The 18387-nt window shown below is 44.2% G+C and overlaps 1 protein-coding gene and 1 long non-coding RNA gene across 6 annotated transcripts in view; one reads left to right on the top strand and one right to left on the bottom strand.

Moving 5' to 3' along the window:
* LOC108177275 (uncharacterized) overlaps positions 1–1320 on the bottom strand; it is a 49713-nt gene extending 48393 nt beyond the window's left edge. For all 4 annotated transcript variants that reach the window (XR_007922509.2, XR_007922510.2, XR_007922508.2 and 1 more), the window contains exons 1-2: positions 1181–1320; positions 106–289 (exon numbers count right to left, since the gene is read on the bottom strand). This is a non-coding gene — a long non-coding RNA (uncharacterized lncRNA). The remainder of the gene's footprint in view (positions 1–105; positions 290–1180) is intronic.
* Positions 1321–1708: 388 nt separating this feature from the next.
* DNAH5 (dynein axonemal heavy chain 5) overlaps positions 1709–18387 on the top strand; it is a 335739-nt gene continuing 319060 nt past the window's right edge. For both annotated transcript variants that reach the window (XR_007922507.2, XM_051853566.2), the window contains exon 1: positions 1709–1842. Coding sequence is in view for 1 of the 2 variants with exons in the window: in XM_051853566.2 (XP_051709526.2) it covers positions 1831–1842 (12 nt within the window). In the remaining variant the exon portion in view is untranslated. The remainder of the gene's footprint in view (positions 1843–18387) is intronic.

Here is an 18387-nt window from a genome sequence, read left to right as displayed (position 1 = left end):
TACAGTTGTATTAGCCTACTTGTCACCCTGCCTTTCCGAGATCAGCCAGATCTGTGTGGGTCTGCACCATCCCTGAGGTGCCCCTCCCTCCACCCACCTCCTCACCTGCAGGACCGTCCGGCCTCCCCGTGCAGCCTGGACGTCAGGTGCCAGGTGGAGCCAGGATGCCGTGGCTCATAAATTCCTTTCACGTTTCTGCTCAGGTAGCTTTGGGCAGGCACTTCATTCATCTCTGTGTCTGCTCAGTTACAGGGGCAGTAATGAGGACAGCCAGGATTTAGACAGTGTTCTGCAATAGATGAGTTACTACTCAATAATCACCTAGGAAAGTCTTCACTTTCATTCCCTCCTTGCAAATCTATTTTCTAGGGACCATCTTTCCCCAGGGAACTCACCAAGCTGAGTCTTCATCTCTGTTAAAAGGATAACTCGTTTCTTGAGGGAGTGTTTCTAAAATTTCTAAGGTGATTATTAGGAGACACAATGAACTCTGAGGACATGCTAATGAAGAGAGGCAGGATGAAGACGCTGTATAGTCCCTGACAAAGCAGGGGTGGAGTCCTTGCTCAGCATCTTTAGGTGAATACAAAAGGCACCACATAGCAAAGATGCCCCTTGTAGGCAGCTACACAGATTTCCTAGAAAGTCAGACTGTTAAAATGTCATTTCTAATTTTCTCAGTTTCTGAAATGCTTTTTTGCCACTTAAGAATTGCTCAAGAGTGCTGTGGTTTGAATATAGTTTGTATCTTCCCCCAAAGTGCTCAGAGCTTGGTCCCCAGGGTGGCGGAATTGGGAATGGGGGTACTGGGCAGTTCTTGGATCTACTGGGGCATGACCTCCATAGAGAATGTGGGGCCCCTTCCTGGAAATGGAATCTCCCGTTCACTCAAGTTCCCAGCGCTGCAGTCCCCCAGGACATGAGCAGCCAGGGCACTGCCTTGCACAGCCCACTGCTATGCCCTTGGTCTTTGAACCTCCAGAACTGTGAGCTCATTAAACTTTTCATAAGTAGTCAGGATTTCAGTTTAGAGACAAAAACATTTTGAGAGCTCTGCATAAAGTGGTCATCAAACAAACTCATGGAGGATGAGTATTATGAACAAACCATGCATGGATTTGCACCCAAATAAACTTCTCTTTTAATTCCATTTTCCAGGAACATTTTCAAGTTCCCTCACCTCTGTTGGACAAGTGCTGGCTTAGATGAGAAAGGAGAGATGGTAGACGTGAAATATTTCTCCACAAATTCCTTTGGAAACTCCTTTAAGGCAAAGTCCCTTGGAATCCACACATAGCAGTGCAGGTGCTGTTTCCACAGAAGGAATATTTAGGACATTATCACCTCCAGGTTGAGACTCCAGGTGACTATCCATCGCTGCTTAAGCAGGATACACAGCAGGTGTCTGACCAGGCAGCCCCGGGACGTGCGACTGGAAGTTAGAATTTCCTTTCGAATTACTTTTTCTCCTCAGTCCAGGAACATTCAAACCAATTCCAAGCTAGTGGACTTGGCCGTAGAGGACGCCGGACACACCATTCACCTGAGGCCTCACAGAAACCTACGGAAAACGGGAAGAAATGACAGCGGGGTCCCGAGGCCGGAAGTTCTGCCTGGCCCTCCGGGGAGCCCACGGTGAGGCGCCAACCGCGGAGCGCGGCCCGTCGCCATGGCAACCGCGGGAGCCGCACACAGCTGACCAGCCGGGCGCCTGGCGGTCACTACGGCTCCGGGAGCAGCCGCGGGCCGATACGGCTGTGGTCACAGCACCGCGGGCCCTGCAGCTGCCGGGCCGCAGCCACCACCACGCCACGAGCCCCGCGCAGCGCCATGGATAAGCTGGTACTGTGCGCGCCCCGTCGCGCGCGGCTCCCACGCCGGGCCCTGCGGCGCATGCGTTGCCGGGCGGCCCGGTTGTCCGGGGCCCTGTGAGGGCAGTTGTAGTGGCGGGGAGGAGTGGAGACCGGCGTTCGTTCTGGGGTTCCACTTCGCAGTCCGGGGGTGGGGGGCTGAAAAGCACTTTCGTGGGCTTTGCTGTCCGTTGAATTTGCCGGACTTTTTCTCAGGAGGCACTGGTGGGTCACGCCCACCAGCGCACCCACCAAATGCACAAGCAGCGGCTTCTGGGGCTCCCTCTCCCTATCCTCTCCCTTGCTGAGTTCCCTCTTTGTCTCGCTGGCCACTGGTGGTCAGTGACGTGGACCCGAGCGACCCACTGTCCCGTAGCGGGCATGAAAGATATTCATGTGTGGCGACGGCCGCTTTCAGGTCAGGCTTGTTGGTTGCTGCTGACTCTGGGGTTTGGACAAAGGAAAATGTCCAGTTCCCAGGGAGAGAGGCAGGAGGGAGGCCGAGCCAAGCCCCGCCGCTGGCTTCCGTCTGTGTGGCATCTGCGGGGCGCCCAGCAGGTGCGCAGGTGCGTGCCCCTGGAAACTGGCCCTGTGCCTGGGATCCGCGTCCACTTCTTCGGGTCTTGTCCTCTGTATATGAATTCTGGGGAAGGAAAAAAAAAAGGAATCCTCGTAAAGGCCACTAACCTTCGAGGGAGGCTGTATTTCTTTCTTTTTTTTTTTTGGACAGGCAGAGTGGACAGTGAGAGAGAGACAGAGAGAAAGGTCTTCCTTTCTGTATTTAAACATATTTTCGTCTAGCTACCCCGTATCCATAGAACGATAGGAATTTATTTGCTAATCAAGAAATATGCACCGGGCCACGATTTAATAAATATAAATTAACAGGTGTTGAGTTAACAGCAATGTCCATAGTTTATGGAAATACTACCTTAGCGTTTTCCTCTCTCTTAAGTTCTTGAATTAATTATCTTAATTGACAAATACAAATTCTATGTATTTGTGTTCTACATCATGATGTTTTGAAATATGTGTACACTGTGAAATGGCTAAATTGAATTAATTGGCATATACAATAGCTCGTGTCACTTTTTGTGGTGGAAACACTTAAACATATTCTTCTGTCAATTTTCAAGAATGCAGTACAGTGTGACTAACTCTGGCTGCCATGGTTGATCATCTGAACCAATTCCAACTGCCTAAGTGACATTTTGTGTCCTTCGACCAACATCTTCCCAACCCTGCACCCCCACCCCAGCTCCTCGTGTCTGCCATTCTCCATGCAGCCCCTGGTGTCCACTATTCTACCCCGAGTTCAGCTTCTTAACATTCCGCTTACAAGTGAGACCACGGAGCATTTCTCTGTGAATATTTACCTCGCCGAGAAATCTGTTTTGTTCTTATGAGCCTCCTGTTATGGCAGACACCTGTCAATATTCTTGTTTTCATATAATTTATATGTTTAATTCTGTGGGATTTCCCAAAGATCTGTTTTGTGATTTATGGAACACAGTAGTTAATTAATTTTAGTCATTTTAGTGACTCTTCTTCCCATTGTCTGCCAAAGGAAGGTGACCCTGACATAACAAATGGCATTGCATTTGGAACAAAACAATGGCTTTTTAAGTATTAATTAAAATCCATATATTATATAATCTTATCCAAGTTTATCAAGTTTTACCCTGAAAGGATATAAAATGCAGTGGCTAGTTTTATGCCATATTCTTTTATTTTTAAATTAGGATTGTTTAAGATTTTGCTGCTATGCTCTTTGTCTTGAATTTTCTCTTGGTCTATTCAAGGTGAAGTTAAAGAGTTTAAAAATTATCAAATTCCAGTTGTTTAAGTAGTAATCTAGGAGATTAAGCTAATATACCTGTTTTAATTAAATTTACAAAGACTGCTCCCCATGTTATTGAAGAATGTTTAATAACATGAGAAAGTGTTTGTAATAAATGTATGAAAAAAGTAGGTTACTAAAGCAATAAGGTTTGAGTTTTATGGAAATAAACAGTTGTATAAATATATACAGAAAACAATGAAAATACATATATTGATTATCTCTGGTTAGTGGCATTAAAAAGGATTCTAGTTTATTTTAGATTTTTCTATAATTACATACATATGATATATAAATGTTTATACACATATATAAAATTTATAGTTAGAAGACATTGTAAAGAACAACGCCTCCTAAAATGTTTGTACCACTTTTATCTCCTAAGACAAACTAAGCATCCTCTGGTAAATATTTTCTGTTTTCTGAGCACTTGGGTCACATCCTGATAAACACTGTTTTGCAACTCTCAGCCAGCTAAGCAAGCAGCCCCCACTTTACATAAATAAGATAAGCAAGCCCAGAGCACCGTGGAGACTAGCAAAAGCTAAGCCACCTGTGGCTGGGTCATTATCTTCTTAACCCTCACCCATAGCATCTCCCTTCGCTATGCCAAGGGTGACTGGGAAATGATTTTGGCAGCCCTAACCATTTATTAGCCTTGCTGCAGAGCTGTGTCTTTCTGTGGTTACATTATTTAGGAAAGATAGGAACAAACAGATGCTGAAGCAAAGTATAACACATGCAAGTGATCATGTACCTGAAATCTGACCACTAAAGAACTTTACATTCCCCAGGGAAGGCAGGGGTCCCTGCTTCTGCCCAGGTCCAGATAATGGCAGGTCTGAGGCTCATGTCAGTTTCAAAACTAAATAAATAAGTAAATAAGCAAATAAATAAATAAATAAATAAAAGGATGCTGGGAGTATGTGTATTTTGAGAGATTGATTCCCCTGTGTAAGCAATGCTAGGAGGAAGTCTGCCTGTTACACTTTCTCCTTTAGTCATACTCAGCTTCCGCTTGGCACTGAGCACAGTGGCTGTTTATTTAGTTCTCTGCACTGTTTGCTATTGGTTTTACTTCTTACGGTCTTCTTACAAACAGACAAAAACAAAATAAAATGAAAAAAACAAGAAATAGTTGAACTTGTTATTTGTGAATAAAAAACCAATAGCTTTAAGTGAAGAGTACATTACCCACCAGGGATGTTTTTATTCCCTGAGCAGTGGAGTTACAGTCCTGCCAGGAACCAGGATTTGATCTGAGACAATGCATGGACCAGTTTGTCTTCTCTTCTGGGGGCAGACCCAGCTCACTGCCAGGTCCCAGGTGTGGAGTGAAGGGTGTGGCATTGGCACAATGTGTGCATTCTTTTACCACTCTCTAGAGAAAAAGCTTAGAAAGTGAGGCTGGAGTCGGAAAAGTGGTACTAAACTTCCTTGAGCAGTGCAGTTCAATTCAGTGAACACTTGTTAAGAACCCACTGTTGGGCCGGCGCCGCGGCTCACTAGGCTAATCCTCCGCCTTGCGGCGCCGGCACACCGGGTTCTAGCCCCGGTCGGGGCGCCGGATTCTGTCCTGGTTGCCCCTCTTCCAGGCCAGCTCTCTGCTGTGGCCAGGGAGTGCAGTGGAGGATGGCCCAAGTACTTGGGCCCTGCACCCCGTGGGAGACCAGGATAAGCACCTGGCTCCTGCCTTCGGATCAGCGCGGTGCGCCGGCCGTGGCGGCCATTGGAGGGTGAACCAACGGCAAAGGAAGACCTTTCTCTCTCTCTCTCTCTCTCTCTCTCTCTCTCACTGTCCACTCTGCCTGTCAAAAAAAAAAAAATTAAAAACAAAACAAAACAAAACAAAAGGAACCCACTGTTTATTGTGGGGAAACTCTGGGGAGTGTGACTTTTACTTTTCACTTTTTACTTTGTTCCTTCCTTCATTTTCCCCTTTCCCCTCTCTCCTTTCCTCTTCCTTCTTTTTTTAAAATTAATATTTATTTATTTATTTATTTGAAAGGCAGAGTTACAGAGAGGCAGAGAGAGAGAGAGGGAGACAGAGAGAGAGAGAGAAAGTCTTCCATTGGTTGGTTCACTCCCCAGATGGCTGCAGTGGCCAGAGCTGGGCACATCCGATGCCAGGAGCCAGAGCTTCTTCTAGGTCTCCCACACTGGCACAGGGGCCCAAGGACTTGGGCCATCTTCTGCTGCTCCCAGGCCATAGCAGAGAGATGGATCAGAAGTGGTACAACCGGGACTTGAACACGTGCCCATATGGGATGGTGGCACTACAGGTGGCAGCTTTACCCACTATACCATAGCACTGGCCCCTCCTATTCCTTCTTTTATCCCTTCTTCCCCCTCTCTCCCACACTCCCACCCTCCCTTCCCCTGCTTGCCTTCTTTCCTGCCTCCATTTCTTCCTCACTCCCTCATTTCTTCCTCCTTGCCTCCCTCCCTTCTAAAGTATATATTAAGTGCTTTCTGACAACCCCTGTTCTCCATTTCCCTTTAAGATTCTGAAGCTCTCCTAATATTCATTACACAATTAATGATGCTTTTTCCCCTCTTTGTGTGAACCACCCCCTGTTTTTTGAGTAACTTACAGTAAGATTAGTGGGCCATCTACCAAGAGGTGGATATACAAGGTGATGCTTGTCAAACTGATATGAACAACCCTCAGAACAGGTTGGAGGGGTTGCTGTGTACCCCCATCCCCCACCCCCAAAAGGGGTCTGTGCCATGGATGCACAGAAAACCAATTACTGACTGGGTGGTGGAATTGCTTATTGCAATGCACACAGCAAGGAGCAGGGCAGCTGTTGCTGAATTCTTGGCCTCCCTGAGGGGTTAGGGGGAAGGTTCTTATGGGTTGATGTTGGGATGAGAGGCGCATATTCAGTGTGTGTTCAGGTTCCTGATTGACTGGTGGTGCTTGTCGCCTTCTTTTGATTGGTTAGCGATGCAGTGTTCTTTAGGGAGTGTTTATGATGATCAAGTGGGCTTTAGTCAGTCTGGGAGCTACATGGAAGTTGTAGTTACTTTCTTCCCAGGACCTGGAATTCCACTAAAGGAAACCCCTTGAGACAGTACTGCCCATCAAGGTATTATGTGTTGGAGAAGCAAATGACCTCATGAGTCCTGTGATTAGAACCCTGTAGGACTGGTTTCTACCACTTTCTCAGTTCGGTGAGTTAAATTTAGCATGGGTCCTGATGCTAGCATCTGAAGTCAAGGCAATGTGGAGGGACTCAGTTGCAAAATTCCTGTGAGGAATGTGCCCAAAGTGCATGCTGTTTTAGTAGAGAGAGACTACTATAGTACCTGACACAGATGGGGTGATACTATTATAAACAGATTCCCATAGGCAGCTATTTGTGTCCCAAGAGGTCCAGGAAGTCAGAGTGTCAGGCTTGGCCATGGGCTGTGGGCTGAGTCAGCTCATGCACCCAAGATAGTGGTCATGGATGTCTCTGGACTGCTTGGCCTTGGAAAAATGAAAAAACTTTTTTTAAAAAATGTTTATTTTTTTGAAAGGTAGAGTTACAGAGAGAGGAAGAGAGAGAGATCTTCTACCTGTTGGTTCATTTCCCAAATGGCTGCTATGGCAAGGTCTGGGTCAGGCTGAAACCAGCAGCCAGAGGCTTTTTCTAGGTTTTCCTCATGGGTGGCAGGGGCCCAAGGGCCATCTTTTGCTGCTTTCCCAGGCACACCAGCTTACAGACCTTCATATATCTGACAAAGTAGGTTTTGATAAGTGCAACAGCAGAGGTGCTTCCTGTGTGCCAAGGGCTGAATTGTGATTGTGTCCTACTCAAATTTCTGTGTTGAAATCCTAACCCCCTTTCCCTCAGAATATGACTGTATTTGGAGATAGGGTCTTTAAAGAGATCATTAAGGTCAAATGAGGACAGGTGAGTGGGCCCTAATCCATGTTTTCAGTGTCCTCCTACGGAGAGATGGGAACCTAGACACACGCAGCCTGAGGGGCGGTCATGTAAGGCACAGTGCAAAGGTAGTTGCTGCAAGCCAAGGACAGAGGTCTTGGAAAAAACCAAGCCTGATGTCAGTGTGACCCTGGACTCTGGTCTCCAGAACTGCATGAAGATAGCTTTCTGTTATTTAAGCCCCAGACTGTGGGATTTTGTGATGGCAGACCCAGAAAACAAACAGATTATTTATGCTCAGCAGTTGGCAGATGATTTTTTCTTTTTCTTTTTTCTTTTCTTTTCTTTCTCTCTCTCTTTTCTTTCCTTCCTTCCTTCATATACATTATATATAATAATATATAATATATCACATATATGTAATATATACACGCAATATATAACATATATTACATAATATATTAATTATTATATATTATATTATCGATATATCATACATTAATATATAATTAATAATATAATACAATATATAACATAATATATAATAAATAACATATAACATAATAATATTATTATATAATATAATATATAATAACTTATATAATAATATATAAGATTATAATATATAATATATAATATATAGTATTATAATATAATACATAATATTGATATATAAATATTAATAATATATAATGTATACTATATAATAATATTTATTACATAACATAATAAATAATACATAACATATAATATATAATATATTTTACATAATATATAATACTTATTATATAATGCAATACATTATTAATATACAATTATACATAAATATGTTATATATTATTAATATATATCATATATAAATATAATATTATTATATATAATATATAATGTAACATGATATTGTAATATAATATTATATAATATAATTATATATAATAAATATTATATATTATGTATTATATAATATTATAATGTATTATATATTTTATATATTATATAATATAATATTATAATATATAATATAATTATATATAATAAATTATTACATACTATATAATATATAATATTATATTATATATTGTATATTATATATTATATAATATGTTATCTTTATTATGCATTATGTAATTATTATTAGATTATCTTACATATAATATATATATGGAGAGAGAGAGAGAGAGAGAGAGATCTCCCATCCACCGTCTCACTCCCCTAAATGACCATAATGACTGATTTTATTTCATTCCTGTGGTAGCCTGTTGAAGTTGGTGCAGCTGTACTCTCCATTTTACAGATGAGAAAATTAATGTTCAAAGAGGTCAGACCAGCTGAAGGTTGGCTCAAGGACACACAGAAAATGTGTCTAAGACAGGTTCAAACTCAAGTCAGAACATGCTCACTTCAGCAGCACCTAAACAAACTCAAGTCAGAGCTAAGGCTCAGGATCTTGGCCCCGTCGCCTTTCCAAATAATGGGGCATGGAAATACAAGGGGGGCTGTGTGTGCGGGAAAAGAGCACGAGGAAGGTTTGGGCCCTGAGGGAACAGTGGGTTTGGAACACAGACCTTCAGAAGTGAGGTCTCAAGTGACAACTTCTCTTCGAGTGATCAGAAAGCAATCAAGTCTCGGCCTTGTCCTATAAGATTTTGCCTTTCCAGAGAATTCCTGGTCCTGCCAGCCCTGTCCAGCACTGGGGTACAATACACCCTCTCAGCCCGATTCCCCTCCAGACACATTCTCAGTCTTTCCCATGCTCCGAAATTCACTGTGGGTTTCAATTTGAGGTCTTGCCGTTTAAGACAAAATTTTGATTTTGGGTATGAGTTTAAGAGGCAAACTTCAGAAAGTAAGGAAGAAAAGGAAAACATTGTGTTTTCAGTCCTTTAAAAAGTCTCCTACCCAGACTGGTCAGTTGTGCAGGGATGAGAGAAAAGGAGCAGAGTCACGTACTACAGATTGCAGATTTTTCTCGTTAGTCAGTGCAAGTTTTAAAGAACACCCAAAGCCCAATAAACCGTAAAGGAGCTGATGGGGTGAGAATGAATGACTTGGATTTACAACAGCATTCAAGTCTGCTGTTTGGTCATCACTCAGTGTCTCAGCAGCATTTATTGGGCTTCTGTGATGCTGGGATAAAGAAAGGAAAGGTAGACAGCCCCTGCCCCAAGGGAGTTACATTGGGTTGGAGGAGACAGGCCCTTTCATTTAGCATGATAAGTTCTAGGGGGAAGTAGTCACTGAACTGTTTTTGGCATAGATAGTTGGAGAACCAATTCCACCTGAGCACTGGGGAGGACTTTCGGAGTTGAACCTGGAAAATGAAATGGATGTTTCCAGGAGGGCTGGGGAGCAGAGGGCTTGTCTTGAGGGGAGGTAGGGCGTGAATGGTTTGGTGCAGCTGGGGCAGAGGCTGCAGAGGGAGTCCCAGGCCCACCATGAGGGGCTCCTGTATTGAATGTTGGTCACATCCTGGAAATCAGGGATGGGAGAGTATGGGAAGGCATAGCTGCATTGCCTACCACAGGGTGGCCCAGGAAGCATGTGCAGCATAGTTTGGGACAGGATGGAACCAAAGAAGTAGAAACAAATTAGGAGGCAATTACAGAAATCTAGGAAGAAAAAAGGAAGGGGATTCAGAGGCCATTTAGAACAGGCCACTATTTCTTGGATTAAATTAAAAGCGTGGTTAAATAAGTTTCCTCAAGTCACATGGCTAGTTAGCACGATACCCAGTACTAGAAATAGAAGATGGGAAGATGACATCCTAGTATGACTTATGCTGCTATAATAGAATAACACCGACTAAGTAATTGATAAAAAAAGTTATTTCTCACGGTTCTTGAGGCTAACAAGTCCCAAATCAAGGTGCTGGCATCTGGCAAGGATTTTGTTGCTGTATCACACCATGGGGAAAGGCAAGAGAGTGTGAGAGGGCAAGCCAGAGAGGGCTGAACTCACCTTTATAACAAATGCCTCTTGAGGTAACTAATCTACTTCCTCCATAATCAATTATTCAATTAATGAATTAATCCATTCACTGCCTTCTGTTAGGCTGCATCTCCCCATGCTTTAGGGTGAGGGATTAGGCGTCCCACACACTCTGGGGAGCACATTCATACCATAGACAATCATCATTTCTGTGGCCTGCTGTATGCTTGGTGGGCTATGTACAAGTATGATCCACTTCATCTCCACAGTTCCACTGAATAAGTGTGGTGGTTCCATTTCTCTAGTGAAAAGAAGTGACGTGACTTGCCCAGAGTCAAACAGCTTGTAAGTGGGTTGGACATTGTGGTGCAGTGGGTTAAGCCACTGTGTGGGATGTCTATATCCTATATCTGAGTGCTACTTCGAGCCCTACTTCTCCACTTCTGATCTGGCTTCCTGCTAGTGCACCTGGGAAGCAGCAGATGATGGCCCAATTACTTGGGTCCCTGCCATCCACATGGGAGACCCAGATGGTGTTCCTGGCTCCTGGATTTTTGCCTGGTCCAAACCTGGCTATTGTGGCCATCTGGGGAGTGAACCAACAGATGGAAGATTTCTCTCTCTCTCTCTCCCTCTCCCTCTCTCCTCCACCCCTCTCTTTTTTCTATTTCTCTCTCCCTCTTTCCTGTCATTCTGTCTTTCATATACATCTTTTGAAAAGACCAGGTTGTAAACATAGTGATATAACCCAGAACTTTCCATTTCTGCATGCTGTTACCATTGGGTATTGAAAACTTTTGCCTGGGGCTGGTGCTGTGGTGTAGCGGGTAAAGCTGCCGCCTGCAGTGCCAGCATCTCATATGGGTGCTGGTTCAAGACCTGGCTGCTCTACTTCCAATCCAGCTCTCTGCTATGGCCTGGGAAAGCAGTAGAAGATGGCCCAAGTCCTTGGGCCCCTGCACCCGGCCGTTGCGGCCAATTGGGGAGTGAACCAGTGGATGGAAAACTTTATCTCTCTCTCTCTCTCTCTCTGCCTCTCCTTCTCTCTCTGTGTAACTCTGCTTTTCAAATAAAAATTAGAAAAAAAAAAAAAAAAAAACTTTGGCCATAAGAGATGGCAGTTTTAATAGTTGAAGGGGAATAGGAAATGACTTCTTGTTGATAAGTGGGGCTTAAGCTGCTACTGGGTGTTCAGGGTTGAAGAGCCCCTGGGCTGCGTTGACTCCCCATTGCTTGGATTTCAAAACACTCTGGTCTGGTGCTCATGCTTACCTGTCTTGCCTGCCCTCTCTGGCTTAGGCAACAAAAGCCTTTAATTAGCTTACCCACAGCTGATCCGAAAAAGGTGGCTGTAACTGATCTCTCCCTTTGCTCTCCACAGCCCACAGAGCTCTCCTCTTTGCTCTTTCAGATAAGGAACCACTGGGCCAGGTGGATTCTTCCCTAGATTTGCTGTCCCTATTTCTCAATAGAAGATATGTAAGCAGACACAAAGCAGCAGTACTGGAGGCACTTCCTTACAAGCAGAAGCCGCAGCTCAGGAAAGCTGGAGATTGTTCTGGTGATAATTGTTGCACATCAGATGACCCTCAAACTTTGTGGCTTAAAATAGCAACAGTTTTATTATCTTTTGCAATTTCTGTGAGTCACTTGAGTGGTTTTGGCTTGGGGGGCAGAGGTCAGCTCATGTCATGCTGGAACTGGATAAGCATCTCTCTCTCCACAGGAGATAGATAGCCCCAGTGGTCTGCTATTTTCATGGTGGCTGAAAGCTTCAAAGAGAGTCTTCTAGGGAGCAAGGTGGTAGCCATATCACGTTTATGACCTCGCTGGGAAGTCACTTCTGCTGCAATATTGGTCAAAGCGGTGACAGCCTCTCCTCTGTTTTCAGGGAGGAGACCCCACTTCTTAATGGGAAGAATGTCAAGCTCACATTGTATGAAGAACATATGGGCTGGGACGTTTTTGTTGCCATCCTTGGAAGCTAATGTCTGCCCCAAAAGTCATGAATAGAATATGAGAGGGAGGTGAGATGGCAGGAAGAGCAATTTGTCTTCTTTGTGACCAGGGCTAATGGTGGTTTAATTGGCTTTTCACTCAGTCCTGGGTTTTATCCTCCAAAGAAATCAAAGATTTGCTTCACTGTAATTGAATCTTTATCATGCAAATCAATCTAGTTTGAAAAACGTAAATGTATTTTGCTTCAAAATCAAACAGCAAGAAGCAAAATTACCCCAGACTTAACTTTTTGGTGACAAAATATTTATGATCAAGTGGAAAATGGTGTTTACAATTTTAGATACAGCTTTAACATTTTCTTCCCAGCCATAATTATAATTAATAGAAAATATGCAATTTATATAAATAGGCCAGTGAGATTAATTTATTTCTATTAAGAGAAATTTTACAATTCCTATTATATTACTGTTAAAAACACTATACAAATACTACTCATTAAAGACAAATGAAGCATTTTCAAAGTCCTTTTAATGGTTTTATTTATTTTCATCTACGAGAGAGAGAGAGAGAGAGAGAGAGAGATCTTCCAAATTCTGGTTTACTTTCTAAATGTCCACAGTAGTGGTGGCTGAACCAGCCCAAAGGTAGTAGTCCAGAACTCAATCCAGGTCTCATACAGGGGCCCAAGTACTTGAGCCATCACCTGCTGTCTCTCAAGGTGCACATTACCAGGAAGCCAGAATTGCTGACATTTGTAGTAGGGTTGGGACTCAAACCCAGTCTGATATGGGTGTGGGTGTCCCAATTGTCATGTTATCCACTGTGCTAAACACCTGCCCTCAGAAAAACCATACAAAAGTCCTGCAGCCCAAAAAACCCCAGCGCCCTAGTGACATATTTTCCAATGCACCCTTGAGAAGATGTATGTATGCTTTCTGCTAGAAGCAGGCATCAGAAATTAATTCTGTTCTTTTTATTTATTTGAAAGGCAGAGTTAGAGGCAGAGAGAGGGAGGGAGGGAGATAGAGAGTGAGAGAGTGAGAGAGACTGAGGGGACTGGGATAGATATCTTCCATTTGCTGGTTTACTCCCTAAATGGCTGTAACTGCCAAATCTGGGCCAGGCCAAAACCAGGGGCTTCATCTTTGTATTCCTCATGGGTGGCAGGGGCCCAAGCACTCTGGTCATCCTCTGCTGCTTTTCTCAGGCCATTAGCAGGGAGCTGGATCAAAAGTGGAGCAGTTGGGACATATGGGCTTGAATTGGTGTCCATATGGGATGCCAATGTTACAGATGGTGGCTTTACCCACTAGGCCTCAGTGCCGGCCCCAGTAATTTTCTTTTTGTGCTGTACCGATGGACAGAGAAATTAAAGTTCACAGGGGTAAATTTAGGGTAGAGTTTGGGCTTGTTTCTTGATTTTGGCTTTGCTGTTGCATGAGCTCTATAATGGGCTGAGTGGGAGGCAGTCCCACTTGGCTGTCCATGAGGCATGTGGTTGGTACTCCAGTGTCTCTCTTCTTTCAAATTTTACCATACTAAAATCATCCTGTTAAATTGTAAGGTACTCTTAAACTAATTATCTCAAGGGAAATTAATCATGCTAGTTTTCTAGGGTTGGAGTAATAAAGTGCCATAAACCGGGAAACGTAAAATAACAGAAAGTGATTATCTTGTAGTTGTGGAGTTTAGAAACTCTGAACATCTTAGTTGGCAGGTCCATGCTTGTCTGAATGCCTGTTCCATGCATCCCTCCTGGCGTTGGGTAGCCCCAGGTGTTCCTGTCATGTGGCAATCTTTTGTGTCTTTACCTCATCTTCCCTCTGTGCATATATGTGGTCCAAATTTCCTCTTTTTGTAGGACACCAGTCATATGGATTAGAGCCCACACAAAGACCTAGTCATCATTTGATTAAATTTACAAAGATCCTCTTTCCAAATAAGGTCCTGAAATACTGGGGGGTTAGGACTTCAACATACTTTTCTGAGTGGACACAATTGAACCTAAAACAGTGATAAAATGCATGAAACTCTTACTGATAATTTTCCTAAGTGTGAGTTCTTTTTCATTTCTTTTTATTTTGAAAAGATTTATCTATCTATTTGAAAGGCAGAACTGAGAGAGAGAGAGAGAGAGAGAGAGAGAGAGAGGGGCACTCTTCCATCTACTGGTTCATTCCACAAATGGCCTTAATGGCCTGAGCTAGGCTGGTCAGAAGCCAGGAGCCAGGAGCTTCTTCTGGGTCTCCCATATGGGTGCATGGGCCCAAGCACTTGGGCCATCTTCTACTGCTTTCCCAGGCCATTAGCAGGGAGTTGGATTGGAAGTACAGCAGCTGGACTGGAACTGGCGCCTGTATGGGATGGCAGTGTCACAGGCAGCGGCCTTACCTACTAGCCATAATGCTGGCCTTTTTCATTTCTTTAAAATACATTATAAATTATTTTTTAATTTAAATGCTAAAATCACACTGAGATGTAACTTGATACCTGTTAGAATGACTTTCATTAAAACTTAATACAAAAGACAACACATGTTGCCAAGGATATGGATGGAAATATTGCACACTATTGGTGGAAATACAAGATGGTGAACACAGAATAAATGCTACTCTAAAAATTAAAAATAGGGGGGCTGGCACTGTGGCACAGTGGGTTAACGCCCTGGCCTGAAGCGCTGGCATCCCATATGGGTGCCAGTTCAAGACCCAGCTGCTCCACTTCCAATCCAGCTCTCTGCTGTGGCCAGGGAAAGCAGTAGAGGATGGCCCAAGTCCTTGGGCCCCTGCACCTGCATGGGAGACTCGGAAGAAGCTCCTGGTTCCTGGCTTCAGATCGGCGCAGCTCTGGCTGTTGTGGCCAATTGGGGAGTGAACCATTGGATGGAAGACCTCTCTCTCTCTCTCCCTGCCTCTCCTCTCTCTGTGTAACTCTTTCAAATAAATAAATAAATCTTTAAAAAAAATTAAAAATAGGACTACCACATGATCCGGCAATCTCTCATTTTTTTATCCAAAAGAATTGAAGTCAGAATCTCAAGGAGATATTATCATTCCTATATTCATTGCAATACTATTTATAACAGTAACTTGTGGAAACAACCTAAATGACCATCAACAGATGAGTGGATAAAGAAAATGTGGTATATAGGTACAATGGAATGCTATCAACCTTAAAAGAAGGAACAGCCTATAATATGTGATAATATGGATGGACCATGAAAACATTATGCTAGGTGAAACAACCCAATTACAGGAAGACCAATATTGCATGATTCCTCTTACGGGAAGGCCCTGTCCACTTGCCCCCTCACTAGAAACACTCAGTTCAACCCATTTTTGGGCTATCCTCTCAGAAACTTACCACAAACCTCCTTTGTTTCATTTATAATTTGGAAGTAACATAATATTTAGAATCAAGTGAGTTAGTAAATGTACAATATAAGGTGAGATAAGTTTCATTAGTCCATTTTCTGTTGCTATCACAGAAGACCTGAGCCTGGGTAATTTATAGAAGAAAGAGATTTATTTCACTTGTGGTTCTGGAAGCCCAAGAGCATGGTGCCAGCACCTGCTTGGCTTCTGGTGAGTGCCCTGTGCTGCTCGTGAATGGTAGAAAAGCAGAAGGGCAGTTGGGCAAAGAGAGAAAGCACGAGGGCAGCCCTACTATATAACAGTCTTCTTTCAGAGTCTGGCAAAAGCAAGAAATCACTTATTCCCAAGAGAGGCCATTAACTTTCATTACGCTTCCAACCTCATTACCCAAATACCTTATACCAAGCCCCACTTCCCAGTACTGCTGAGTTGAGGAATGAAGCCTGCATGTGAGTCTTGGTGGCGAGAAACCGTATTCAACCATAGCATAGGAGAGATCTAAGAATCAGAGGGTGGAATGACAATGGCCAGAGCCTGGGGAGAGTGGGAAGTGGGAGCTGCTAATCAGTGGGTGTGAAGTTTCAATGAAGGAAGATGATTAAACTCTAGGGATCTGCTGTACAACACTGAACCTGTCGCCAGCAATAGTTCACTGTAACCTTGAAAATTTCTTAAGAAGGGGTGCCTGGCGCTGTGGCCTAGCAGGTTAGGCCACTGCCTGCAGTGCTGGCATCCTGTATAGACGCTGGTTCAAGTCCTGGCTGCTCTGCTTCCTTTTCTTTTCTTTTTCTTTCTTTTTTTTTTTTTTTAAGATTTATTTATTTATTTGAAAGACAGTTACAGAGAGAGGTAGAGACAGAGAGAGAAGTCTTCATCTGCTGGTTCACTCCCTAGATGGCTGCAGCAGCCGGAGCTGCACTGATCTGAAACCAGGAGCCAGGAGTCTCTTCCAGGTCTCCCACGTGGGTGCAGGAGTCCAAGGAATTGGGCCCTCTTCTACTGCTGTCGCAGGCCATAGCAGAGAGCTGGATTGGAAGAGGAGCAGCCAGGGCTAGAACTGGCGCCCATATGGGATACTGGCACTGCAGGCCAGGGCTTTAATCTGCTACGCCACAGCGCCGGCCCCAACTGTTCCACTTTCGATCTAGCTCCCTGCTAATGCTCCTGGAGGATGCAGTGGAGGATGGTCCAAGTTCTTGGGCCCCGGCACCCATGTGGGAGACCCAGAAGACGCTCCTGGCTCTGGCTTCAGATTGGCCCAGCCCCAACCATTATGGCCATTTGGGGAGTGAGCTAGCAGATGGAAGATCTCTGTCTCTGTTTCTCCCTTTCTCCGTCACTCTACCTTTCAAAATAAATAAATAGCCGGCGCCGTGGCTCACTTGGCTAATCCTCCACCTGTGGTGCCGGCACCCCAGGTTCTAGTCCCAGTTGGGGTGCTGGATTCTGTCCCGGTTGCTCCTCTTCCAGTCCAGCTCTCTGCTGTGGCCCGGGAGTGCAGTGGAGGATGGCCCAAGTGCTTGGGCCCTGCACCTGCATGGGAGACCAGGAGGAGGCTCCTGGCTCCTGGCTTCGGATGGGCACAGCACGCTGGCCATGGCAGCCGTTTGGGGGGTGAACCAACAGAAGGAAGACTTTTTTCTCTGTCTCTCTCTTTCACTGTCTAACTCTGCCTGTCCAATAAATAAATAAATAAATAAATGTCTTTAAAAAATTTCTTAAGAAGATAGATCTCATGTTCAATGCTCTTACTGCAACCAAATAAAATCTTTAAAAAAGTAATTAATGGCCATGGAAAAAAGAAAAGAAGCCCTCAAATGATATGAAAGTGAGGGCAGTTCAAAACATGTCTTCATTCCTTCTCTGTCCTCTTGCTCCCTCAATAGAAACACTCAGTGCAACTGTTTTTAGACCATCCTCTCAGAAACTTACCACAAACTTCCTTTGTTTTCATTTATAATTTGGAAGTAATATGAGATAATATTTAGAATTAAATGTGTTGGGGCCAGCACCGCAGCTCACTAGGCTAATCCTCTGCCTGTGGCGCCAGCACCCTGGGTTCTAGTCCCGGTTGGGGCGCCGGATTCTGTCCCGGTTGCTCCTCTTCCAGGCCAGCTCTCTGCTGTGGCCCAGGAGTGCAGTGGAGGATGGCCCAAGTGCTTGGGCCCTGCACCCACATGGGAGACCAGGAGGAGGCTCCTGGCTTCGGATTGGTGCAGCGCGCGGGCCATGGTGGCCATTTGGGGGGTGAACCAATGGAAGGAAGACTTTTTTCTCTGTCTCTCTCTCACTGCCTAACTCTGCCTGTCAAAAAAAAAAATAATAATAATAATTAAATGAGTTAGTAAATGTAAAATATAGGGTGAGATAAGTTTTTTTGAACATTTTTAATCCACTTTATTTGAAAGACAGAAAGAGAGAGAGAGAGATAAAGAGAGATATCTTCTATCCTGTGGTTCACCCCCACCCCTCCCCGGGATGCCTGCAGCATCCGGGGTTGGGCTGGACCAGAGTCAGGAGCCTGGAACTGTATCCAGGTCTCCCGTGTGGTCACAGGCACT

This window comes from Oryctolagus cuniculus, chromosome 14, assembly GCF_964237555.1.
Source record: "Oryctolagus cuniculus chromosome 14, mOryCun1.1, whole genome shotgun sequence".
NCBI lineage: Eukaryota > Metazoa > Chordata > Mammalia > Lagomorpha > Leporidae > Oryctolagus > Oryctolagus cuniculus.
This window is presented reverse-complemented; position numbering and strand designations above follow the sequence as displayed.